The sequence below is a fragment of the Podarcis raffonei genome, chromosome 2 (genome assembly GCF_027172205.1).
Source record: "Podarcis raffonei isolate rPodRaf1 chromosome 2, rPodRaf1.pri, whole genome shotgun sequence".
NCBI lineage: Eukaryota > Metazoa > Chordata > Lepidosauria > Squamata > Lacertidae > Podarcis > Podarcis raffonei.
In genome coordinates, this window is record NC_070603.1 from 88331862 (window position 1) to 88358970 (window position 27109).

Sequence of the window (27109 nt, forward strand, 5' to 3'; positions counted from 1 at the left end):
TGCCCATGCCTAGATAATTTCAAATACTGGTGCAGTGTGCATTGCCATTTTGCTCATTAAGATGTAAGTTCTTTACATTTCCTCACAATTGAAGATTTTTTAATCCTTTGCACTGCTTCTACACATACAAAGACATGAGACATTGTGATATAAGCAACTTTCACTCTAGGAGTTTGCAGTTCATAGTACGCTTTGCTTGTACTTTGAAACATCCTCAGTTCATTGCAGAGCAGCACATAATAAAAAATAAAACAGATAAGCAGAAGGCAGTATAAATGGCATGTGGCAATCTGCTTGGAAGGTGCATTAAGATAAACGAGATAAGTAAAACTGAAGCATGTTCTTTCAAAATAGCAAAGCTCAGAAGTTTTTGCTGTTCATTATACAGTGGAAAGGAGCGAGTCCTCTAGTAATGTGTGTGCTTAGTAGTTAATGTTTTGTTTAAAATCTCTGGCTCCCAAAATTACTAGGAGGTAAAAGAAATTGCTGGCAGACCTAGAGACCACCCATCCTGGTTCTAGTGTGTGTTTTGATCACTGAGGTTTTGGATTACCAAATTATGTGAATGTGCCTTGGGGTCATGCGTGCCTCTCTCCCTGGTGCAGCTGCAAGGAAGCTTGAGCTTCCATTTTCAACTATCCTCAGTTCCATTTTTTAGTTGGCCACATTTCAGCGTTATGCCTGAAAGTAGATAAACCGGCTAGGCTTAGCTATGCTTTAACGAGACAAGCCAACCAAACCATGGTTTATGAAGCTGTGTTGTTTCACTCAAGCAAATACCAATTCCAGTCTTGGTAGGAGTGGATGCCATTGCTTATGTAGCCAAAATGGTTCTATCCACTTACAAAAGGAAATAATCAGCAGGCTTGGGGGAACCTCATGGTTTGCAGAAATACAGTGGTACCTCGGGTTACATACGCTTCGGGTTACATACGCTTCAGGTTACAGACTCCGCTAACCGAGAAATAGTACCTCGGGTTAAGAACTTTGCTTCAGGATGAGAACAGGAATCGTGTGACGGTGGCGTGGCAGCAGTGGGAGGCCCTATTAGCTAAAGTGGTGTCTCAGGTTAAGAACAGTTTCAGGTTAAGAACGGACCTCCGGAACGAATTAAGTACGTAACCAGAGGTACCACTGTACACAGATTTGATTCTTTAGGGGGAAATAATCTAAGGAGTGGGGAGCCCCACACAGGGTGGGAACCCCAGTCTGATGAGGATTGAGCATGCTCATTGGCTGTGGAAAGCTGACTGACGGAAGGATAAATTGAAAATGGGGGTGAGAATCCTGAAGAAGGAGTTGAGATTAAGTTTTGGGTTTGGCTGTGATGAATGCTAAACTGCAGTTAATTGAAAACAGGAGTGAAAGTTTCTGATCTCATGGCTGTGCCAGAGGCTGGAGGTGGAAAGGTGGGAAGAAGAGCATGAGCCTGTGGGTGCAATGCAAACCAGAATTGACAGAGGTAATGTCAGCAGATTTTCCCAGAGCATTTAATGCTCATGACTGATAGTTTAGTGGGACACTGCTAGTTATTGAATGGTTTGCTTAGAGCCTGGAAGCAGAGATGACGTCTTATTACTAAGAATAAGTATGTGTTTGGGGAGCCAAAGAGAAACAAAGCCATATCTTACTGATTATGTAATAATCCCCCTTTGTAATGTCATTGAAAGTTCTGGACAATTGCTCTGAATTTGATGAACAGACTTGGATACTCACCAGTAAAACAACAACAGGATTTGGCCTGGATATTCCCCCCTCCCTCCACCCAGTTTTTGTTTTGGAAGGAACTTGCCTTTGGCTGCACTCAGACTTGCTTCTATAAATGGTGGCTTTGGCTCTCTTCATTGTTCAGCCATCTTAAGTGTTTTTGGCCAAGCCCTTGTTTTCTGAAAGGAAAGCAGACATGTGTCTCCTAGAAGCTGGCATGTTCTTTAGAAGTAGAATTGCCCATTTTATTCTCCATGAATTTGAGTTATATTTAAACATAGAGTTTCTGTCTTTGAATTACTTTGTTTCCTATTAGCTGATATTGAAATAATAGCTCTGGTTTCCAGCATGCAAAATGCCTTCCAGCTTCATATCAGCTTGTTGATTATTATCTCTTAAAAGGCATTGTAGTTTAATGCAGTGGAATAAAATCACAGGAAATTAAAAACAAATCCTATTAATGTTCAGGACAATGCCTTTCATTAAACACACACAGTTTTCTTGGAATTTTCCTCAACTGTGCAGTGCCTTGAACCACCTCCTTTTCATCTTCTCTTGGCATTTCCTGTAATTGGCAATAGTCAGGAGACCATGGGTGGGCCATAGGGTTAAGTCTGAGATATGAGCACAATAAAGGGTAGCATTTTAAGAAGTTTGTTTATGTCATAAGATAGAATTGTGGTACTGCTCAGTGTGATTGTTATGGGGGTGATCTGCAAAACACCAAGAAGTCACACAACTAGCATGAGTTAATTGCAAGCATTGCTCTATTTGTGTTGTGATGCCCGAAAGCACTTGATGCTTGTTGAAGTGAACTTATTCTGGCCAGTCTCACCATATTTTTTCAGTCCAAACAAATGTTCCCTGTTAATTCAAGAAGTAAGAACATCCAGTCAATCTGAAAAAGCCCACTTTTAAAATCAAGGACCTGCTAATTTAACCCAGATTCTTACATTGATTCCCCCCCCCCCCCGCAAATAGATTTTATTAAAGCTTAGGTTCTGGCATTAATTTTTGATGTGACAAAGTCATTGCAAGGTTTTTAAATTTCTTACCTAGGCAGGGCCTCCACAAACTTAAGTGTGGTCCTCCCAACTAAACCTTCCTCTCCCTTAAAGTCCACTGTATGTTCCAAAAGACTGAAATAGGGGAGGGTTGCCATATTTCAAAAAGTAAAAACCAGCACACTCCAAAATTGTTGACTTTAAAAAAACAAACTCCCCATTTTTCCCCAATTTTTTTTTTTACAGAAACACAAAAAACCACGCAATTTTGTCATTGCCTTTGAAATCCTGGTAATGTCCAGGAAAATCCAGACGTATGGCAGCCTTAGAAAAGGGTGGCGGATGATAGATCTCGAATACATTTTGGGCTTTGGAGTAGGCAGAGGTAGGCAAGATGTTCAGCAGGCAAGATTAAGGTGGGCATTCACATACCTGCCCAAAAGAGAAAATTCCTCACTATAAAAGAGGGCACTGATTCACCAATGCTAATTTATATGGGTAGATGGAAATTTCAGAATAGTGACAGAGCTCAACCTAAGGAGGAAGGGGATGTCTCATGCCACACACTAAACTCTGATTCAGATGAAAGCTATTGTAGGACATATGTTTCTTCTACTTGTTGTCTCAGTTATACAAAGCCATGACCTATTAATTTCTATATTATCTCTATTTTAAAGTTGTTCAAAAATTCAAATGTATTGAATAAAGTGAAACTAATCTTTGAAGAGGACCATTGCAAATGAGAGGTTCCAATTTGCTGTTCTCCATATCTACTAGTGTAGATATAATTATTACATACTTAATTACTGGTTAAGATTCAGTGTCTAATATGTCAGCCTGCCGGCTCTTATTCTGTAACATCATAGTTCCCATACTAAACCAACCCTTTGAAACAAATTGGCTAGACGTGTTAATTGACAATCTGTTACCTGGCATTCAGTGTTGCATATGGTCTGTTTAGGCACACTTGAAAAGATTAGATTAAAATGGCTCCAATAAACTTTTTCCAGATAATAGCATCATGAAAAGCAAATATATTTTCCCTGCAAACCTTATTCAATTTTTTTTAATGAGAGTGTCTTATCGTTGGTTGTAAGCAAGACACTGAGGCAGTAAGGCAAGTTCCATTGTTTCCCTCCAGATATGGTTTAGCATGGTTTATGAAAAGGTTTTCATCTGCATGGTTACACTGATGCATATCAGTCTCAGAATCATGTTCCAGTTGCAGATTTCCTGCCAAACTAATGTCAACCCTAGTTTCAGGTCCTTGCCATACAAGCTAAATCCGTTTACAGATCAGAAAGCAGCAAATTAATTCCAGGTTTCACTGCGTTAATATGAACTAAGTTTTTGTGGTGACACTTGAGTAAACAAGTAAAAACATGAACTGCTTTGCATAAGCCCAATAAAAACCTAGATGTTTTCACTAATAAAGCACCATGTAAATACAAACAGATCTGCAGTGCAGTCTTATGCACATTTACTCATAATAGGAAATAAGTCCTATTGTGTCCAGCATGATCTATTTAGATGGTTTAAGCACGAGGTATTAATGTCTTCTATCATGAATGTTAGGTTTAAGTGTTTACTAGCTATATCTCTTTCTATCAGTGTTCTATTTTAAACTTTCTAGATTTAAATCATTGCCCTCATCCAGCAGTCATCTTCTGCATGTTGGTAGGATTATTTGCATGTGTTGATTCCAATGTAGGATCATCATGCAGGCTTAAAAAATGATGGAAAGTCCATTATGTGCCTTTCCATTCACACAACCCGGTACAGAATAATTCTCTGATTGGAGGAAAAATAAGCCATGTGACACAGATACAAAGACTGGATTGGACTGACTTCCCTTCTAATATATAAGAGCACAAGTATGCAGAAATGAGGACAACCTAGGCAGCCTATGCGTGCCTGGTCTCTGCAATGTATGGAAGTTTACTTTAGCGCTCCAGTGTAAATGGCATACCTCCCACAGCTTCCACATTTGAATTTGATCAAATGTGGCCTGTTTTGAACATGCACTTTGGATGAAATCTTGTGTGTGTTTATCTTCCATTTAAAAAACTCTAACATATATAACACAAGTGTGTGTGTGTGCGCATGTGCACGTGGATATATATATATATATATATATATATATGGCATACTTTTTGCAATTTAACAGCTGACAGCAGTATTTATAAGCCAGTGTGACCTTCTAGGGTTCACTTTGCCCTGGAGTTTTCATAAAGCAAGCCTTGTCATTGGCTATTTCATTAACTAAAAAGCCATTGCTATGGCAAAGAACATGATTCTATTGCGTATCAGGAGTGAGTCAGTCCTATTTATTTTGAAATCCAAGTGAGATGCTGAGATGGCAGTGAAATGAGGCGGGGGTGTATGCTGAAACTGAACTGAACAGAAAGGTTTATTTATGCAGGGGTTTTGTTGTTTAATCAGTACCAAGATATAAAAATAGAAGAAGAAAGAAACTGCTGCTTCAGATCCTTCCGCTCATTAGGATAAATCACTATGTTTAAAGTGGGGGGCGGGGGATAACTTTTAATAGAAGCTCCATGATAACTCTCTTTGTAAAGCCTTAATATTTCAGCCGATGATGATTCTGGAGAGAAATTACAGGCTTGGAATGGACACTGGGTCAGTGCAAAGAAAAAGTAACGTGGTGACATAATAGAGGGCAGATTTTCTACAGTGGTCCTCTCCCATTTACTAAGCTGAAGTAAACATAAAGTCAGAGTACGATCTGCTAGTTGCCTAAACAGGAGTGAAGCCTGTTGATAATCTCTTCACAACTGTAGGTAAAGAGTACTTCAAAATCTGGGGTTGCACACCAGGAATGGCAAGGACGTTCAAGAGAATGCCCAGTGGCTGGGTGTGTGCTTGGCATCTCCAAGGCAGAATACACTGCTCTTTTCTTCCTTGCTTCTTCCCTCCCTCCCTCCCTCCCTCCTTAACACCTTCACTATTTCGCCATCATCCCCAGGGCACACACTTCTGCCCTCTCCCTAGAAACTCTACCTGTCCTCTTAATTTTGTTATGCACACATTACCTATTCTGCACTCTTATACCTTAATCCACAGCCACTTTCCAAAGGAGCTTTAGGAAGAAGCCTGACAAGTGCTTGAGCCCCAGTCTGAAAGGTGGCTCTGAGAGGGAAAGGGAACAAAAGCATAGCGGTGGCAGTTCGCCTGTTTTTACAGGCCTGGCTCAGATGGACTTTCACATCTCTTCTGTGCAAAAAAAGCATCCATTTTACTTCCTGCTGGCCTGAAAAGGTGTTGCAATACATGGCAATGCTGCTTTTGTTTTTAATACTCTGAGTAACAAAGATGCTTCTGCCTCTTCTCTAACACAAAGTATCTTACTAACACGGTCATTAGGATCCAAGGATTGTTTTTCCAGACTGCTCAGGAACCTGGAATGCTAAACTTCTATTGTGAAAAGACCCTTAATAGGTGTCAATGCGAAAGAGGCACAGGTGTATTTTAAACTCATTTGTGGGGGCAAGACAGGAATAACTGTCAGCTGCATCTTTCCTCTGCATATACTGGCTTGAAAAAGTGGGTGAATTTGAAGGAAACTTTTTGTTTGCCAAGATGATTTGTAAGCACAGGTACCTATTTGTCTTCCAAGTAACGTGGATTATAAAACCTATATTGTAATTTCCTTCCTTTTAGAAAGCAAAAACATGGCAACAAAGGAGAAACTGCAGTGTCTGAAAGATTTCCACAAGGACATTCTCAAACCTTCCCCTGGCAAGAGCCCTGGGACACGCCCTGAGGATGAGGCAGAGGGGAAGCCACCACAGCGTGAAAAGTGGGCCAGCAAGATTGACTTTCTGTTGTCTGTGGCTGGAGGATTTATTGGATTAGGCAATGTTTGGCGATTTCCGTATCTCTGCTACAAAAATGGCGGAGGTGAGTATTGTTGTCGCTTCCATAATGGTTTGGGATGTGGATAGCAGCTCCCTTTCATGTGAATGGGTGTGTGGGGAAGCAGGGCTGCTCTGAAGATGAATGAGATCAAGATTTAAAAACAACCGGAAGTGCTATTGGACTAATAGCTACTTTTCACCCCCCCCTTTTTTTTAAAGGGGAAATTTGATTCATATTAGCGAAAGCCAGTCACATATTTCTGGTATGCATTTCACTGCATTTAATTTGCTTTTAAAAAACTCTTACAGCTGTTACATGCAGTACACTTTGTAAACAGCAGGTCATTAAATTCTGATTACAGAAAGGTAGCCGTGTTGGTCTGCCATAGTCAAAACAAAAATTTTTTTTCCTTCCAGTAGCACCTTAAAGACCAACTAAGTTAGTTCTTGGTATGAGCTTTCGTGTGCATGCTGTGTATCTGAAGAAGTGTGCATGCACACGAAAGCTCATACCAAGAACTAACTTAGTTGGTCTTTAAGGTGCTACTGGAAGGAAAAAATTTTTTTTGTTTTGGATTAAATTCTGAGACATTGTAAAACAAGAAAACAATTGCCTTGAGATTTTACCTAATCTTCCAGTATGCAATGAAAGGAAACCATTCTGTTGCTCATTTTCTTTCACATTGTTCCCCATTTCTTAATCTGAAAATAGCAGGGCATTTGTGTAACATATTTAAAGTCTGATTATTAATCTTTGCTCTCACGTGGCAATTTCAGAACATGCTAACAAGGGCATGGGCCAGATTTCATAGTGATACTTAAATACCACCATCAGCTGCTACTCCATTAAGAAAAGAAAAAAAACATTGGGTCATAGAATCTTCCTAATCTTCCTTCTGTGTTTTCTCTACAGGTGCATTTCTCATACCTTATTTCATTTTTCTGTTTGGAGGAGGTCTTCCTGTGTTTTTCCTGGAGGTGGCACTAGGACAGTATACCTCCGAAGGAGGAATTACATGCTGGGAAAAGATCTGCCCTATCTTCACCGGTTAGTTATCTGCCTAATTCGTTATAAATATATATATGTACATGCACACATCTAAGTTAGTTCCCAAAATTCTGTGACATTCTTCCTTCACCTTGCAGCTATGCAAAGGAAAGGGTGAGACTATGCAGAGGCATGGCTCCCTGTGACTGGGGTCAGCAGGGCAGGAAACAGGTTTTATCCTTAACTTTGCTGGTGACTCTGATTTTATTTAATTCCTATCCTTTCCTTTTAGTTTCCCCCCATCTAGCTGAATGGTTGTCACACACCTCTCTGGGGAAAAGTTAAACAGTACTGGTCTTGGAGACATTTTTGCACAGAGGGCAACACCTGCTTGCCATACCTGGCAGGAATTCCACAGCAGGATGCAAGGCCCAGCTTGAGAATGAACTACTGTGCCAGAGTGTCCAGGACAGTGAGGACTTGAAGCTGCCTCTGTGGGCATTTGCCTCTGACATCTCCTCCACATCCACAGTGTTGCCTTCTGAGGAGAGGAGGAGATAGACCCTGAAAAAGGAGGCAGTGGAGTGCTAAAAATTTAGTCACAGAAGTACAAAAAGCTTTTTCTCCCACCTCCCCTCCAGCTCTGAGCTATTGGAGGTGGTCTTGTTTCCTGCCCTCCCTTCCACCTCCAAGTTTAGAACTGGAACGCGGAGCAAATTTCCCCCTGACCTTGTATTGTGTTTGAAACATAACTTTAGCTTGGCAGGGGTGGATCCTGGTGAGAACAAAATTTTGGTTGGCCTCTGCTAATGCAACTTTTCTATTTAAAAAATATAAGAGCAGTATTGAAATTGATGTGTTCCTGATAGAAGGTTTAGGATTTACTATTATTTCAAATAGTAGACTTCAGAATACATGAAACTCTCTGGAACAACTTCTCTGAGATTTCTGATCTTTAATGACTATGAAATGCTTTACTATGGGTATTTGCATCAGGAGAATGTGGAATGGCTCCCATCGCCCAACAAAGCTCAATATTTAATAAGGAGCTGGTGTGTTCACAGGCCATTAAGTTGTTCCAGGGCAGTTTGGTGCTTTGTAAGGTGATTGCCAGTTTATACCAGTTCTGTGTCTCCCAAAGTACTTACTTAGAAGGAAGTTCCATTGAGATCAATAGGACTTCTTGCCAAGTGTACGGGGCTTGGATTGGAATTTATAGCTAAAGGTTTGTGCCAATTTGCACTTCATTAGCTGTGTGCATGCCATTTGGAGCAGCAAAGGACATGACCTTATCTGCTAGTGACCCTGTGCTTGCAAAGCAAACAGGGCAGTATTTTTTTATTGTCAAGCATTGATATGCAAGTTAAACATTTATTTTATAAATAGCAGGCATGATACCTTTGGGGGGGGGGGAAAGATAGATGTGTACATATATTACAAAATTCAGTTTGCTGACCTTGTTTTATTTTGCACAAACATGTTGTCTTTCCTTCCCAGAATATTGTTATTACTGTTGCTATAACCAATGTTTTATGACTGTGACCCTATACATTCTTACGTAAGAGTAAGCCTCACTGAATTCAATGGCATTTATTTCTGAGTAGATATGTATAAGATTGCACTGTAAAGTTGGAGTCCTATTCACACTTTTCCTGGGAACAAGCCCTGCTGTACACAGGCAGAACACAGTGGGACTTAATTCTGAGTATACCTTCCTCTAGTTGTGCTATACATTGCAGTCAGAGGTATAAGTAAAATAACACCGTTTATAACTGCATTGCAGAGAAAGTGCATTTCACTGAATTCTGTTCCATACGTAATGATTGTCACCCTAAGTTAGGCCAACACTTCCATTGTCCACTGTCTGCATTTGACATTGACTCAGGGAGACTCATAAGCAGATCTGGATTGAGAGAACCATCTCCTGTGATTTAGCTTTGGCTCCTGATACTCAGAAATATGTTTAAAACTTTCATAGTGGCTTCATAATACAAGCCAGGATTGAAAGAACTACTTCAAACTATTTCCTTGGGTGTGCTGTTCCCCAGTGGGAATTTTTTCTTTGAAGAGTAGAACATCTGCCCTCCAATACTTCATCACAAAGTGCTTTTGAAATTCTCCTTTATTTCAAAAGCATATTGGTATGTAGCATGGAGAAACACAAGGCAATTTTTACCTTGTGCACATGGAATAATTATTCTTTTCCAACAAATACCTGCTTTAAATTGGGACTCGTTCCTAGTCTGCATTGGTTTTAGATGTTTTCTTGTTTGTATGCTTGCCGCCCTTGGCTCCTTCGGGACGCGGGGAGGGAAACTACTACTACTACTATTGCTGCTGCTGCTGCTACTATTGCTAGTAGGTATAGTCCCCCAGGACACAAGCCACAGAGCCATCGGTACTGCATCATGTCCTTAGGTTTCCATTTTTATTTAGATAGCCCTTTGGCCCATAACTTGTAATTTTGTTGAGACAAAATGAGGTTTTAGCTAGTTGTTTTTATTGTTACCTTATCTGCTTTTCTTTTCTTTGTATTTTATTGCTCTTTTATTGTATTGTTTTTAATTACTGTTAGCTGCTTTGAGTACCATTTGGGGGAAACGTAGACTACAAACCTAACAAGAAATGAATTGTACCTCATTTACATGGCCATTTCCTTCTGCTCAAGTGTTATAGCTTCAGTGGTTTTGTTGATATTAAGCAGGGTGTTCCTAAATATTAACAGTGCAATCATTTGTATGTCTACTGAGAAGAAAGGCAAATTGAATTCAATGAGACTTATTTCCAGGTAAGTGTGGGCAACAGGGGTGGGCAACTTGTGGCCCTCCAGATCTTGCTGGACTACATCAGCCCTAAGCATTGGCCAGTTTATGATGGGACTGATGAGAGATGATGTTCAAAAGCATTCAGAGAGCCACAGGTTACCCTTCCATGGTCTATATGTTTGCAGTCCAAATGTGATAGCCATTGCTTGCATACCTTTACAACCTCACAACTGTCTTTTAGGAAGAACTACTACTCCTTACTGAATTCTCTGGAAACATGGGTGCAACTGGTGAAAGAGGGGGAATCCCTTGATACCTTATTTGAGTCTTGAAATTATGCATCTCCGCTTAATTCAGCAGATATATGATGTTGAACTGTTGCCTTTGTAACCCTAGACATAGAGCTTCCTAAACTAGTGAATATTACATGTTCACCTGTAATACCAACAAGCCCTACTTATGTGTGTAATTTCATATGTTCTTTTCTTCTGCTTTCTTTCTTTCTTTCTTTCTTTCTTTCTTTTTAAAAATCAGGAATAGGTTATGCTTCCATAGTGATCGTGTCGCTTTTGAATGTGTATTACATCATCATCCTGGCTTGGGGACTGTACTATCTATTCCACTCTTTTACAAGTAAGCTGCCTTGGGCTTTCTGCGACCAAGAGTGGAACACAAAAAACTGCATAGAAGACACTCTCAGGAAGAACAAAACCCTCTGGTTGTCACTGAATACCACTAACTTCACTTCTCCTGTGACAGAGTTTTGGGAGTAAGCAATTTTAATTCTTGCTCTTTGGAGAACTTTGTAAGAGACATAGAACATAGAGTAAAATGGTGACTTCTAAAATTGTAAGGGGAAGTATGGGGTATTACCTACTTCTGTAGGAGTTTTGGATTATTATTACGAATTTTTTATTATTATTAATTTTAATTATTGTTGTCTTGTGATATTTGGGTCATGTTTTAACATCACTGTTTACTGTTCTGGATTCTGCAAGGAGGAAGGGCAGAGTATAAGAATAATAAAAGAATAAGTTAGGTTATAGAGTCGCAAAGACAATGCACACACCTGATATTCCTGTTTTGATTATGATTATGTGATTTAGCCCTATTCAAATAAAGTTTCAAGTTGACTCTGTGAATGATGGCCTTGATTCACCATGCATTTTATACAGATATTTAACTTAATCATTGCACAAGTAATGCCATCTATGTGGGAGGTATTTGTTAACTTATTATACAGAAAGGCCTTAACAAAGCACTTTGCATTTTACATTAATTTTTAAAAATAACTTTTTATTGGGGGTTTTTTTTTTTGCATCTTACATTAATGATAAACGTTCAGTAATCTTATAACTACCATATGTTATATGTATTAACAGATTGAGGTCAACTGCATTGCCCTGAGCTAGCTAATAAGTTACATAACTCAGAATAATGTATGTTGCCTTGTAAATATGTAAACCTCTTTATCATGTGTTAATTCACTTAAGTTTGGTACATTCAGAAGCCAACAGTCCTACTGTGAATTAAATAATCCTGAGGAGCTGTTACAATGCCTGAATTATGAAGCCTGGTGCTCTTTATTAGGTGGAATGTTTCCTGAAATCTTTATCAGTTGTACTTGCTGAACACTAAACTTCTCAGGCATGGTTGGCTTTATTGAAATGTTCACCTTTGTATGCTAAGTGACATCTTCCTCTTAGCAGTGCTGCTGATTGTGCGTTGGAGGCCATCATTATATCTTATTTGAGCTAATGGTCTGTGTAAATCTTATGCTTGTTTGAGCAGCAGTCATAGGGGATAAGCAAATCTGGCTTTATTTCCAGAGTCTTACCTCTTGGGATTACATCACATGCTTTGATTTCTTAGTTGTGAAGATTTTATTTCATAGTATATGGTTGCAAACATAATGAAACAGTAAGAAGCAGGGGGCAATTACCTGTAAACAAGAACTTTGATTGTTCCCTGCTACCAACCAAAAGCTTATAAGTGCTTAGGACTCAGCAGGCTTGGTTCATGTGAAATCTCAGGAAGCTGATCACATGCTTCAGACATGCAAATCTAATAAGAGCTGAAAAAAATGAAGCAAAATCCGCTTTTGGCTCATGTACACTTGATGCTAGCCATAAATCTAGCAAAATGTTTTTGCTCTTTTCCTTCTTATGGGTAGATCCTTGGGAACAACTAGTTCATTATCCTCCATTTCTATTTTAAACAGTTCTTCATCTTAGCTGAAATGGGACACGCTTCAAAAGTTACACAACTCCCCTAGTTCTGTGTTTTGTTTACTTATTAAAATGGATGTCTGTGTGATTATAGTGCTGTGATACAAGCAGGCTGCTATCCTGTTCCCTTACCCCCCCCTTAACTAAATTTATCTAAAATAATGATGATTGATTTGTTTACAATTTAAGCCAATATATAACAAAGTTGGAGAGGTTTGTGTATTTATACCTTCCCTGCACAACAGAAATTACTAGTTATGAATAGAAATACTAAGAAGTTGTAAAGGTGGGTTTGTGGGTTGATTTTTTTATTTAAAAAAATCAATTCTTTTCATTAGTTTTAGAGTAGCCCCATCAGATTCAAAGAGCATGCGCACATGGCACCAAACCGGGAAGTGACCAGAAAATGTCACTAAAGGGGCGGAATGGAATACTTTACGTGGGCCCCGCCGACATGCTCAGGAGTCCAGCATGTAACCCCTGTGCAAAGCAAGGATTGCCTGTAGACAAATGGATTCAGTTCCAAGTATTCCAGAGTGAACAGAATAGTTTTAACAAGCTGAGGGATAATTATCACTCGCAGCTCTTTGGAAGACTACAAATAGAACAATGGGCCTTTCCCATGTGTCCAGTTAATCTGTTTAGGCAACATGGGAAGTATCATTCTGCTTTTAAAGACTGGTTCTTGTGAAGCAGCTGTTCAGTTTGTTTTATCACACCTTTTGTCTTGTTTCTTTCCTTTTTTAAAATCCTTTAAGGCACAACGTATTGAGCTTGTCTTCAGGAATTGATGAGCCTGGTGTTGTCAAGTGGGACCTGGCACTATGTCTCCTCCTTGTCTGGGTGATATGTTTCTTTTGCATTTGGAAAGGTGTAAAGTCCACTGGGAAAGTAAGTGCTCTCAGCCTCTCCCTTTGCAATTATAACTGCCTTGTTTCTTGGAGTGCTGGTATTGGCAAGTCCAAAAAGAAAATGTTCTCTTTGGATCCAAGTTCCTCTCAGTCCCACAGTGCATCTCAAACTGGGGGGAGGGGGAACTTGAACAAACTTCCAAGCTTGCTCAATCTTTCCCCCACTTTTTGCTCCATAGTTTCCAATAAGAGGGAAAATGAGGTGTTAAAAAGGCCAGAGAAATTCAAAACATTACTCTGCCTAACTTCTGTTCGATACCAGCAGAGCATAATCTGCCTTTGAATTCCACCCTCTTTACACACATACACTTTAGGTTTATAGCCGAAGTGTTTAAATAGGTTCAGAAGTTAGTTTTATGCAGTGGTTTTGCACACTCTCCACATCATCTTGGGCTTAAAATGATTGAATTGCCTTCTTACTTAGCAAAGGCTAAGTTCCCAATGTTATTTTGAACCTTTCCTAGAATCATAGAATTGTTGAGTTGGAAGGGACCTTGAGGGTCATCTAGTCCAGGGGTCAGCAAACTTTTTCAGCAGGGTGCCAGCCCACTGTCCCTCAGACCTTGTGGGGGGCCGGACTATATTTTTTTGGGGGAAATCCTATGCCCCACAAATAACCCAGAGATGCATTTTAAATAAAAGGACACTTTCTACTCATGTAAAAACACTGATTCCCAGACCGTCCGTGGGCCAGATTTAGAAGGCGATTGGGCCGCATCCGGCCCCCGGGCCTTAGTTTGCCTGCCCATGATCTGGTCTAACTCCTGCAATGCAGGATTCACAACGTGGCTGAAGCCATACCGATAGCAAATATGCTATCAGTTTTATTACTGCACCTCAACATATTCCTTGTTTATCCAAGGATGGAGGATGCATTTATTTATTACATTGTTTCCTCTGTGAACTCTTTGGCTAGACCCACTCAAAACTTGGAAAAAGTTCAGAAACTCTCATAACATCTGGCTTCTGTTTTTTAGTTGTTTCTCCAAGGTCATAGCTGTTGAACATTCTTAGATTTTTTCTTTTTCTTTGAATTGATGAACAGGCCTCTTTGATTTTCCACATTTGTCAACAGTGTACTTCTGGAAGATAGTTCCTTGCCCAACGATAATAATTAGATAGCAGTCAAGTCTCCCTTCATTTTAAACATTTTTAAAAAGAAAAAGTACATAAATTTGAATGTCCAAACTCTCTCTCTCTCTTTTTTTAATCCAAAAAGCAATTTGCATAGCTCAGTGTTTGTTCTGACTGAAAATATTTCTCTTACAATTAATTCACATTGGCAAAATATGCTAGGTTGGCTTAGTTTGAAATAATTTCTCAGTAACAATCTTGGGGTGAAAAAGCTGGTGAGTTTTGTTTCTTTAAGTCAGTTTGAGTCACTTGTGGGGGGGGGAGTGACTAATGAATGTAGCAATAGTAACAGTTAAAGTTGGTAATTGTGACGAACAAAAAAAAACCTACTTACAAATACTTGTTTAATGTAAAGAAGGGGAAATAACAAAGGCAAGGATTATATTTAAAAGCAAAACAAAATACTTTGGGAAGAAAAATTCAGGAAAAAATTACACACAGAGAAATGTAATTTACCAAAAGAAAAGCAGGGCATGATATGAAGGGTGTTGCATTTAGAGATCAGACTGGCTGCAGAAATTATTATGGTGCAACAGGCTTTGATATCTGCCTGTTAAATCTCCTGAGGTTCACTTAAAAGGCAGGAAGATGCATCTCAGGAGCTTTTATCTTGCTAAACCAATTTCACAAAAACAAAGCTATATTAAAGTAGCAGAGCTGTAATTGCTGGGTGGCATCATCTGACCCTATTAGCAGAAGAAAGGAACCAAATAAATAAATAAACATAAGTTTGAGGCAGATTTCCAGAAGGCACACATGTACTTTGGGACAATCATTCAGAAGTAAGCAAGGGGTACAATTCAGCTAGGGTAATCTCTTGTGCATACTGATTTTATATATCACCTTCTATTTATTCAGTTTGTGTTACAAGACATTCTCAGTTGATCATGCCCAGGTTCATCCTTTTTCTGTGCTGGATACAATAGGAACAAAGTTAGGTGCCTTTGATACAGTAGTTCTGTATTTACAACACTGACTGCCAGCAACTCTCCAGTATTTGAAGTAGGGGTCCCTCCCAGTCCTACCTGGAAGTGCTGGGGGTTGAATCTGGGACCTTCCGTGGCAAAAAAATGTTCACCATTGAGCTATGGCGCTTCAGATGATAAGTAAGGATGTGCCACACATCAGTTCCAGTCTTCAGTGAATCTCCTGATGAAGAGTGTTTAATGATATTATAAATACATAAGTTCTATTGAGCGTACTAGGGAAGGAAGGAATACCTCCAGTACTCAAATTTCACTGCTGTATATGTGATTTATTTATTTTAATACTACATTCTTCATTATTGTGGTGAATGCTACCTGTAGACATCTGTATAATGAGAATGAAGTGTGTTGCCTTGTCGGCCTCACTAGTGGTCCAACCAGCACAGCCCAGTGGTCAGAGATGATGGTAGTTGGAGAGCACCATGTTGATCACGCCTGACATAGCGGTGACCTGGGGGAACTGGAAACAGAAACGTGACCAGTATTAAAGTCAGCATTAAAGTCCGATAATGTACTTTCTCTGTCATGATGGATATATGTGCATGCAGTTAAGGGGAACCTGCTGTGATCCACTGAATAATGAAAGCTGAGAGCAAACAGGGGGATAAGAATTGAAGATAAGAGATGAGACCATTTGTAACCTCAAATACCAGGCGTATACAATTAAAATTCTAGCTTTTTATTGTCAAAAAGTGATAACATTTTTCATTTTTAATACCAGGTTGTGTACATAACAGCAACATTCCCATTCATCATGCTTCTTGTACTGTTAATCCGTGGTGTCACTTTACCTGGAGCTTCAACGGGCATCAAGTTTTATCTTTACCCTGACATCTCTCGGCTAGCAGATCCACAGGTGGGTTACTAAAAACTGGAAGTGGTGATACTTTTCTTCCTATGCTCTAAACAAACTGTGAGGAGGGCAGTGGGATGATTGTGCAGTAGATTTTCTTGTAATCTTGAAGCAGTCAAAACCTAATTGAAGATTACCTCCATGGTGTTATTCCTTTCCACCGTATCTTGTCAAAAAGGTTATTATTGTTAATGTGTTAATGCATTTTCCATGTGTGTATATCTTTTTATATCAGAAGGATTCTGAGGCTTGTAGACTCTGTCCAAATATAGCATCTCAGCTTTTTTGTTGATATTAGGCTGTGGACAAGGTAAGGGAGATAATTTTTGCTTCAGTCTTTAGCTCTTAAAGGCAGCAAAATTATGGAGCAGCGAACAGAACGGTAAGGAGCACTTGTGAGTATTTGCAAATGTCCATGTCATATGGACGCCCGGGGGGAAGGCAGTTAAGGACAGTGAAATAAAATGGGAAATGCTGAATACCTTTCACATTCTTTGTAGAAACTTGCTTCTATGCAAATGTTTGGAAGATAGCACCCTTAGTAAAGTGCAGGAGTATAGCACTTTCTTTTCTTTTTTTGCTCCATCTTCAACTGCTTACAAATTATGTGACAGTTTATTTTATGATCTGGTCAGCCATAAGCTCTACCCCATAGCAATGGGGAAATGCAAAACTGTTAAAGTGGGGTGGGGGTGGGGAATGCACATAAGACTATGGTAATATTGTGATATGAGCAGTGAATGAAAAGCAACTTATGATACAAGCTGGATGAAAATGCCACTGAGTACAATCCATCTGGAACACCATTTATAGCAGCTATGTGAGAGGTTGCTGCTTCTTTCCTGTTCTGATTCGTTAACCTCTTCTCTGTTAGCCTAAGCCAGGGCTGGGGAACCCCTTTCAGGCCAAGGGGCACATTCCCACTTGGGCAGCCTTCTGTGGGGCAGGGGACACGTGCCAGCGGTGGGAGGCGACAGTTGCAAAAGTGGGTGAAGCAACAAATGCAATTTTTACCTTTGTACAGTGGGACTCATTTCTACACACAGCCCTTGCTATCCGTCCAGGAAACCAAGAGGCATTGTCATAGTTCAAAGACATATTCCAACAAAGGAAAAACCCTTAAGGGGGGGTCTGAAATAGTGCTGGTGGAGGGTATGGCCTTGAGAGAGTTCTAGGGAGAGAGGGCTGGAGGGCAGTGTTTTGCCCTTAACCTTCTGGTGAGGTTCCCTACCACTGGCCTAAGCAGAGCGCACTGGAAGACATAATTGGCCACAGCAAGAAAAACCCTAAGAGGTATTGGGAGGGAGCATGGTGCTATCCACCAAAAAGCCTGGGATTCTTAAACCACTGAACTGATCTTGAAATGTATCTTGTGTGTATATTAGTCTGCTGGGATCTACAACGGGTGATGCTCAAAACTGGGACTGTGTATATGTAATGCTCTGTTGTTTTTGTTTAAAATAACTGTGTTTTTATTCACTTTTATGCCAAAATGTTGTGCTCTGGTATTGAACAGTGTAGGTGCATTCAATGGCTAGCATTTATGAGCAGATTATTTTAAAGAGACGTCTATTGTTGTCACATTGTGGGGGTTGCATAGTCTGTATTAGCTTTAGATAAATGGCCGGTGCTGGTGCAAAATGCAGCCTTCTAATGGGCCTTTTCGTGTTTTCTTTAGGTCTGGATAGATGCTGGGACGCAAATCTTCTTCTCCTATGCAATCTGCTTAGGTGCAATGACTTCCTTGGGGAGCTACAATAAATACAAATACAACTGCTATAGGCAAGTTTCCTACCAAAGGGGTTTAGTACATGTTAGCTAATTGATGTGTAGGGAACCATGGGTTCAATTTTTTTCTCCAATTAACTTCCTCCATGACATATGTGTGACTTAGGGACTGTTTGCTGCTGGGATGCCTGAACAGTGGTACCAGTTTTGTGTCTGGCTTCGCAATTTTTTCCGTCCTGGGCTTCATGGCACAAGAGCAAGGGGTGGACATTGCTGATGTGGCAGAGTCAGGTACGATGGTGTCGGTGGCAGTGATGGTGGGCACTGCCACCCAGTGTGTGAGCAAAGTAATACAAACCAAATCAACCGCCCCTCTCCCCCTCCCCCCAAAAGGAGATATTTTGAAAAGTAAAATTACTCAGCATTTCAGGAGACAAAGTCTTAATTTATTTCAATGGGTGTGACAGTTCGAAACAAATTGAAAACATGCAGAAACATAAAGTGGAATTGAGTTTAAAAGAAATGCCCAGAACAGAGTCAAAAATATGTGAGATGCAAACAGTTTATAAATATATGAACCTCTGTGGTCGCTCTCCATTTGCTTCAATCAAATTCCTAATAGATATGATCGCCGAAAGCTCCATAGACCCACAGCAAGTGACCTCAAGAGATTATAGCTGTGCTAGGATATGCCTTGAGTTTTATTGCACCATGTATATTTTAGTGAAGGGCCATTGTTTTCCATGACAAGGCTGTATAGAAACTAGAAAGAGAGGAGCCCCCCTTTTTGCACCCTTCCTGCCCTCCCAACATATTTTACATTCCTGCATAGAGTACTTCCATATACAGGAAACAGTGGATTGATTCCTACACATATTTCCCTGGGATACATGTGCATTAAAAGAACAATATGTCCTTATCTTATTTACTTTCAAACAAAGCATGCATACTTTTCTGGACTTGCCTTGTAACACCTGAGGAAGCACAGCAGCTCAAATTAACTATGCCTTCGAAGCCCAGACGTGCTAGGCCAAATGCTCTTTTCATTGTAGTCTATGTGAACTTACTTAAAACGATAGCACTTAGACTGGCTGGCAGCAATTTCTGCAACTAGCTAGTAAAAAGGGTATTGTAGAACCCCAGAGGTTTCTGCTGGTCATATCCATTATACACATTTTATTTTTCTCTGTGAGTGCAGGTTTGGCAAGGTTCAAAACAGCTTGAAAAGGCAAGAAATGTGCATCGGCATTGGATGTGAAGCCGTTAAAAGGCTGTGACTACCCTAATATTAATGCACACCTCAGGCAGCAGACAAAGGTCACCCATTCGGGTGCTGTGGGGAAAACTTGTACTGTGATTTTGCCGTGCCATATTGTCAAACAGATCGTTTTTTCTTCCTATAGTGCCATTTTAATAGTGGTGAGGAATGCCAGTGGAGATTCGTATATTCCCTCAAATTTTATTTAACAAACAAGGCTAGTTCTTCAAGGCAGGCAGGAAAATGAGGGAGCTGGGAATGGCTGTTAACATCCCAATGCAGAGCTTAACCCTGTTGATTTCAATTACTTAAGTATGCTTAAGGCTGCAATCCTATGCACACATATCTGAGAGCAAACCACACTGAACACGGCAGGTTTTATTTCTTCTGAGTAAGCATGTGCTTGTCAGTTTGTTGAAAGATTGTAGCCATCAGATCTAAATGTTTGATGCCTTAGTCTTACACAGCACTTTTTAAAATGAAAAAGTGGCTAAGGCTGATGTTAACTTAGACCCACTTAGTTCAGTTGGACTTACTTCGAAGTACATGTGGGTAGGAGATCAGCCTAATTAACTTTATGAGCAGATAAGCAATAGTTGGCCATAGTGAGCTCCGTTGAGAGATGAGCCCAGGAAACCAGTACTTTTTAGCTCTGTATGCATAGAACAGCTTGAGGTGAGCATAGTCTCCCCCCCCCTTTTTCTTTTAAAAAAGCTAAAATATTTTCAAGGGGAAGTAGAGGAACAGGATTCAGTTCTAGTTCCCTTCCTAAATAACTGACTGATGCAATTTTTATTTTTTAAAATAATGTATTCAGTCACAGCAGTTGGTTCACAAGAGGGAATAATGTGGATAACACCCATTTGTACATTTTGTTCCTTACCCAGCAGTGTTTGTCATGACCTTAAATAACCTTAAATATGCATTTGCCCCAGTGCCACCAATTCAGAGAAAAGTGGCTGCACTTAATTTCCATTGAAATCAAGGGTACGTCTAACTTAAATCTCATTTATTTTAGTGGGTCATGCTCAACTAATTTTTCTGAGGTGAAGACCATAGATTCAGGATTGGGGTGCCAGCATTTTTTCATTTTGCTGCACTCACCTGCCTTTCCATTCAGTTTAATGGCATGGAAAATGGAAGGTAGCAGAGGCATTCAGTGGTGAGTGACAAGGAGTAATCTGTAGAGTAATCTTCTGCTGTACTTTGTAACAGATAAAAGAAGAAAAATAAAGTAGAGCTATAAACTGGAATGCCAGTGTATTTTCTTTAAACAAAAGCTTGTGTGAAAAGTGTTGATGCAATATTTTCAGTCATCTTTAAAACTACCCAAATACTTTAAACATAAACAATAGTGCTTTTGGGCTTTTTCATCTCTATATGATTCTTTATTGCACCTGAATAAGTGGCACCAATATAAACTGAAAGCTCATCTCATTGTAGTGCATGACTGTCACGTGCCATGGAAATGAGCTTGGTTTTGGCTTCTAGTGGCTCATCCACAGTGCAAATATGGAATAATCTACCAATGATTATTAACAATACTAGTTGAGAGACATTAGCCTTATTTCACCCAGCAGGTTTTCAGAATGAAAAAACAGCAGCTATTGCTTTGTATCTTAAAAGAATACTGCCTACTGATAGTAGCAAATTGATTCATTATAGACATTGGGTAAGCCATTAACACAATGCAGCTACCAACCCCTTCAGAGGAAGGGACGGAGGATTGATTATTTAGATAGTCAAATCAGTTTTTCCACTTCCTTTGTTGTGGTATAGAAATGCTTTTTGTTGGCATTGATAGAATTGTGGAGGGGTACAGCAGCTCCAAATCTGGCCTGTGGAGCACAAATCCCAAACCCTTGAAGTATATGTTGTTGGTTTTATTTGTCCAAGGAGGGGCTGGGGGTTGCGAAAACAAAGAGAACATGTATGGCATTTCCCCCCTCCTCTGTTCATAAAGGAGCACAGGAACCGATCATCCTATAACTATGTCTCATTTACACCATAAGCCCAGCTGCTCATCTTCTATCTTGTTCACTTTCTGCATGATGCGTGTAGAGTTTGACCTATTCTTGGCATGTTGAGGCAGATGCTGAGACTGAAAGTGGATAAATAATGGCTTTTGAATTTGATTGTTGGAGTTCCTTTTCTAGCAATGCATGCTTCTTTGTCAGATAAAGGATCCAAGTGAATTCCATTCTGGAATCTTCAGTTGGGTTTTGGTTTATCTGAATCGAATCAAGCATCTGTTCTGGAGAGGCAGAGGGGGTCTTGCCTTTCAGAATGAGCTGCTTACTTACTATATCTTCTCCTCTTTTCTCCCTTTATTCCTTTAGGTCCAGGCCTGGCCTTTATTGCCTATCCGAAAGCTGTGTCCATGATGCCACTCCCAACTTTTTGGGCTATTCTTTTTTTTATTATGCTTCTGTTGCTTGGCCTGGACAGCCAGGTGAGTAACCATAGCAACAAACACGGCACCCATACTGTATGATGGAAAATGTAACAATGTAATTGGGTTTGTTGCATTTTATGCTCTTGGGCAAATGCATCATAAATGTTGCAAAAAGGGATTGCTTCATTCTCTAGCAAAGAAAGGATAACAGCTGTTAATCAGTGTTAGCCTATGCACTGTTTTGAACTGTATGAAGTGGCTAATTAAGTTATTCAGGAAGTTTTCAGCTAAATCAGAAAGGGACAAAGCCATCCTTGGGATGTGGGGTTGAGTACCCTTGCATGTCCTGGCTTTCATAAGGTCTCTTACAGTTCAGCACCCTTGAAAACTGAAACCATGGATAAGCTCTCTTTTAAAACAGTTAGACTAAATGTGCAGTACACATTGGTGGTGTTGTTATTCCTTGAGGAAATGGACGGCTGCCCCGCCTCCCCAAAGAGACCTATTTATATGACGCAAATAAATCTGTTAATAATTTGTAGGCTATTGCTAGTTGCACAGATGTACCAGGGATTTAGGGGGTATTTCATTGAGTTGGTTTAAGAATTTAAACTAACAAGGTTCTATTTATTCCTTGGGAAAGTAGCTTTAACATTAAATAAATCTACTTGACAGGGGCAGAAAGTTTACTGAATTCAAAACCTCTCATATGAGCAGCGATTAGTGGAGTTTTCCCTCTGGCTGTTACTCACTTGATCTCTTAAATTGGCAAAGCATTCCATTTGTTCTAAATGGCTCTTTAGTGCTTAATCTTTGAACTCCAGTGAGTGACTTTTAATCACTTCCAAATTGAATGTTAAAACATGTTTGGTGCTGTGGTTCTGCAACCAAGTACTTATGTAAATTGAGGGTTGCCTAGTAATTTTAAGTCATTTCTCACTGTGTCGAATAATTAAAACTAATTGGAGCACTTAATGTTTTGTTTGCTTTTGGAGCGCTGTCAGGCAGGATTTTGGAATGCTAGAATAGCTTAGGAGCAAGCTAGACTATAGTTGTATTGCAACAGAAGAAAAAAAAACTTCTGGAAGTGTACTGTATTTTAAGGCCCTGGGTTAAAGAAAGATTTTAATACATTAGCTTGTGAGTTAGTCTTACAAAGCACAGTACTAGTGCAGCTGCTGCTCGTTAGCAGAAACAAATATGATGTGTTATGTGTGTAAAGAAAATTGCTTATATTCCCATGCATAATAAACTGAAAGAAGAAAATAGGGACTTATTTTTAAATACTTGGGAGGAGGACTTTCTGAGTGCAAAACCGCAGCTGGACACCACTCACAGGCTGTAACCTTGACTTGTTGAAAGGTTAAGCAAGTAAATGGATTCAGCTTCTCCAGGGAGAGTGCCAGCACTGTTTCCAAGGGATGCCTTTTATGAAAGAATGGAACACATTCATGGCAGTTGTTCAGGGTTCTTTTTTCTTTCCTTCTCTGCCAGTTTGTTGAAGTTGAAGGACAGATCACGTCATTAGTTGATCTGTACCCATCCTTCCTAAGGAAGGGTTACCGACGGGAAATCTTCATCGCTATAATATGTTTCGTCAGCTATCTTCTGGGACTATCTATGGTGACTGAAGTAAGTGAGACGAGCTGGTGTGGGTTTGCTTGGGTTTTGATTTCATTCTGTGAAGTCAAATAGTACAGTGCAAGAGGGAGCAATCACAGTTCAATGGCAGAGCACAGGCTTTGTGTGAAAAGGTCCCAGGTTGATTTCCTGCATCTCCAGTTAAAATAAAATTGGGAGAACTTTTCCTTCTGAGAGCTTCAGAGAGCTGGTAGCAGCCAGAGCTAACAGTACTGGGCTGGATATACAAATAGTTTGGCCTGAGCATAGGGGAAATTCCTTGGTACCTAAGAGAGGAGCCTGGCTCTATAAAACGGTTACTCTGTTGTTGTCATTGTTTTTTAAAGCAGAAAGAACAGTTGAAAACTGATTTATCCAAATCTTTCATTTCTCTTAAGTTCTCCAGTGGTGTCAATGTAAGGCCATGCCAGTTGTAGCCCTGTGTATTATTAGTGCTGCTTTTATCCAGCACTGCATTTCCCCCAAGCTTATTCTTATAGAAGAACCTAGATAGCGTGCTCCGTTGTGCTGTAGATCTGGAGTAAACAAAGCTAGACAGATGTGAAACATGTGGGAAATGGTGCAGGTTGAAGCCTATTATATTTGGGGCTTTGAAAGCACGTCAAAGTGCAAGCAGATAAATAGGTACTTCTCTGGCAGGAAGGTAGACAGCGTTTCCGTGTGCTGCTCTGGTTCACCAGAAGCGGCTTAGTCATGCTGGCCACATGGCCTGGAAACTGTCTGTGGACAAATGCTGGCTCCCTCAGCCAGTAAAGCGAGCTAAGTGCCGCAACCCCAGAGTTGTCCGCGACTGGACTTAACTGTCAGGGGTCCCTTTACCTTTACAAGAGAGCCTTATAGAAGGTGCTAGAAAATGGAGCAGAGGGAAATACGGTGCATGAAAGGAAAACATCATGCTAAGGGAAAAGCAGTGTCAGCCCATATATGAGGAAGCTCCTTGGTAAGCATTGCTTCCATATATTTTGGTCTTGTTATAGCAATTTCCGTTGAACACCAATTGTTTTCTCTCACCATATTTTTCTTGTGAGAGCCCATCCTAAAATACTATCCTTTAGAAAGGAAATAGCTCAGTGTTGGAGTAGAATAAGCTAAATGGTTTAATTTTGGTCAATCACAATCTCTTTCAAAAATGCCTTCTATATAAGAAATAAGTACATGTTCTGGGGAGGACAACAGCATGTGCTTATAACTCCCCAACAGTTGATTGACAGTTGTATTTGCAGATGAGTAATCTTCTCCAGAGTGAGTCATAGATGTGAAGGATAGGGATGAAGGTCATCTTGCTTGCCACAGGTTTTCTTTGTGGTTTATTAATAGCACTTGTTTCTTTTTCTCTCTTGCTCTTTTTCAGGGTGGCATGTATGTGTTTCAACTCTTTGACTACTATGCAGCTAGTGGTGTATGCCTTTTGTGGGTTGCATTCTTTGAATGCATTGCTGTAGCCTGGGTTTATGGTGAGTAAGTTGTAAATATCTGGCCTGGTATTTTTCCTACAGGAACAACTAAAAATTGCAGGAGCTTGGAAGATTAGGCCCCTGGAGCCCAGGAGTTGGGATTGTGAGGGAGGCAAAGCTAAAATAGGGGTCGAGCTAAAATAGGGGTCTAAGTGACAAATATAATTTTTCTTACTTTGCTCCCTGAGATGCAGTCCTTGACAGGGGGGGGGAAAGGTTGCTATATGACAGGTATGTCCAACAGGTAAATCGTGATCTACTGGATGTGGGGTGTTCCTGGTAGATCTTTGGCCCCTCAGAGATATCCTCCCCCCCCGCCCAAAAAAGGGAGGAGGAAGCTGAACAACTGTGGCTTAAATCTCAACAACTTTGCCTTTCCAAAAAAAGCTCAACAACGACATCCTCCAACGACAATGGGTAGATCACTGCCAGTTTTTTTTATACTGTGAGTAGATCACAGTCTATTGGGAGTTGGACGTCCCTGCTATATGGGAACAGAGTTGGTGAATGTGAGGCTAAGAATCATTTTCCTAATTGAAACAGCATATTGGCTTTCTTAGGAAGTGAGCCTGAGTCCCAGCCTTGAAAAATGAAGTAGTGTTTATAATACACATTACATTGTGAGAGACATTGGCTGAATCAAGCTGGATGCGGCGGTTGGTTTGGGGAACTTTCAAAAAGTATCTCCCTTTTCCAAAAGCAAGATTTTCAGGGGACAATTGAAAAGGAATGGCTGGGCTTATTGAGAGGAAAGTTAATGGGGTTAGGCCACTGTACCAATGTTCCCTTTTGCTATGCTGCTCTGTGGCAATGAAAGTGCTGCAGTGCAGCACAACAGGGAGCATCTGCCCAGATATACTTTGCATGTTCATCTGAGTGGTCTGGAACTTCAGAGGGAAGGCGGTGCAGCTTCCGTTGCCTTCGGCACTACATAGCCAACTCTGAATGGGTCTGGCTTGCCATCACTTTTATAGTGTGGTGTCTTTTTAGTTGCATCCCATTGTGAAGGAGAAAGCATAAGTTTAACTTTTAAAGCTGGAAAAAAAATTCCTGGACCAGTAGCAGACTGGGGAAGAATCACTGTTTTAACAGGCACAAAGAAAGTGTAAGATAGGTGTGGGTTTTCCAGCACTCTTTTCAGGCTTCTTGAAAACAAACTTTATTTCAAAACTCTGGTGCACATAAGTGTGGGAATCAGCCCCACTGAGGTCAAAAAAGAACAAATTTCTTTCTGTTTGGTATGAAGTTAGTGTTTATGTTAAATATAGCCTGTCTCCCTAGTCCTATCCCTCCCAGCCTATAAATGGTTGTGGATAATACAATAAAACTATGGTTTATTGGATCTGCAGCTCATCCCCCTGGAAGTTAAGTGATATCCATGTTGATATTTTTAGAAACTTGTTATAATTTCTATTATAATAAAGGTTTGGAATGTATTACCGATATCTCTGACCCCCCCCCCCTTTTTTGGTACTTGTTTTCTGTGATGGTTTTGTTCTACACTTGATTTTGCATTTAATAAAAAAGAATTAAAAAACTGTGGCATAGCTCCCATTATGAGGTTAGAGCCAAAACAGGCATCTCATTCAGACTAGTAACATTTCCTTTCCCTTTTGTCGAACTCTAGGCGCTGATAATTTTTACGATGCCATTGAAGATATGATTGGTTACAGGCCCGGTCCCTGGATGAAGTGGAGCTGGATTATAATCACACCGGTTCTCTGTGTGGTGAGTGCTTGAAACAGCTTGGCTAAAACATGGTTTTGCATTTGTAGTAGACTTTGTTGCTTTATTATTTTACTCCTCATCTTCTCCAACAGTAGCTTCATGAATTAAGATACCGAGTTAAAAATGTATAATGTGTAAAGGAATTGCTCCCATGTTAAAACATCTCCACTGGCATTCCATTTTTTTCCATGCCCATATAAAACTGCTGGACTTTTGCATGTAATGCCTTCAGTTGGGAAACCTAGAAGACCATTTTTCTCCCACGTGAACCTGCCTACCAATTAAGATCTTTTTCAGAGGCCTTCCTGTGGACCACTCTGCTGCAGCTAACAGAAGTGGCTTTTAATGTATTCATAGGGTGCCCAAATGATGAAATTTTAATCCCACACATCATCACCATCATCATTAATAATAATAATTTCTGTACCGCCCTTCATCTGAGGATCACAGG

At 40.1% G+C, this 27109-nt stretch overlaps 1 protein-coding gene across 7 annotated transcripts in view; it reads left to right on the forward strand.

Annotated features, from left to right (window-relative positions):
- Positions 1-27109, forward strand: part of SLC6A6 (solute carrier family 6 member 6) — a 55254-nt gene that overhangs the window by 21115 nt on the left and 7030 nt on the right. For all 7 annotated transcript variants that reach the window (XM_053378048.1, XM_053378041.1, XM_053378043.1 and 4 more), the window contains 11 exons: positions 6393-6632; positions 7503-7637; positions 10877-11111; positions 13329-13461; positions 16323-16457; positions 18133-18236; positions 18349-18473; positions 21780-21892; positions 23330-23467; positions 24828-24930; positions 26558-26658. In XM_053378048.1, coding sequence (XP_053234023.1) covers positions 6404-6632; positions 7503-7637; positions 10877-11111; positions 13329-13461; positions 16323-16457; positions 18133-18236; positions 18349-18473; positions 21780-21892; positions 23330-23467; positions 24828-24930; positions 26558-26658 — 1551 coding nt within the window. In that variant the 5' untranslated portion in view covers positions 6393-6403. The remainder of the gene's footprint in view (positions 1-6392; positions 6633-7502; positions 7638-10876; positions 11112-13328; positions 13462-16322; positions 16458-18132; positions 18237-18348; positions 18474-21779; positions 21893-23329; positions 23468-24827; positions 24931-26557; positions 26659-27109) is intronic.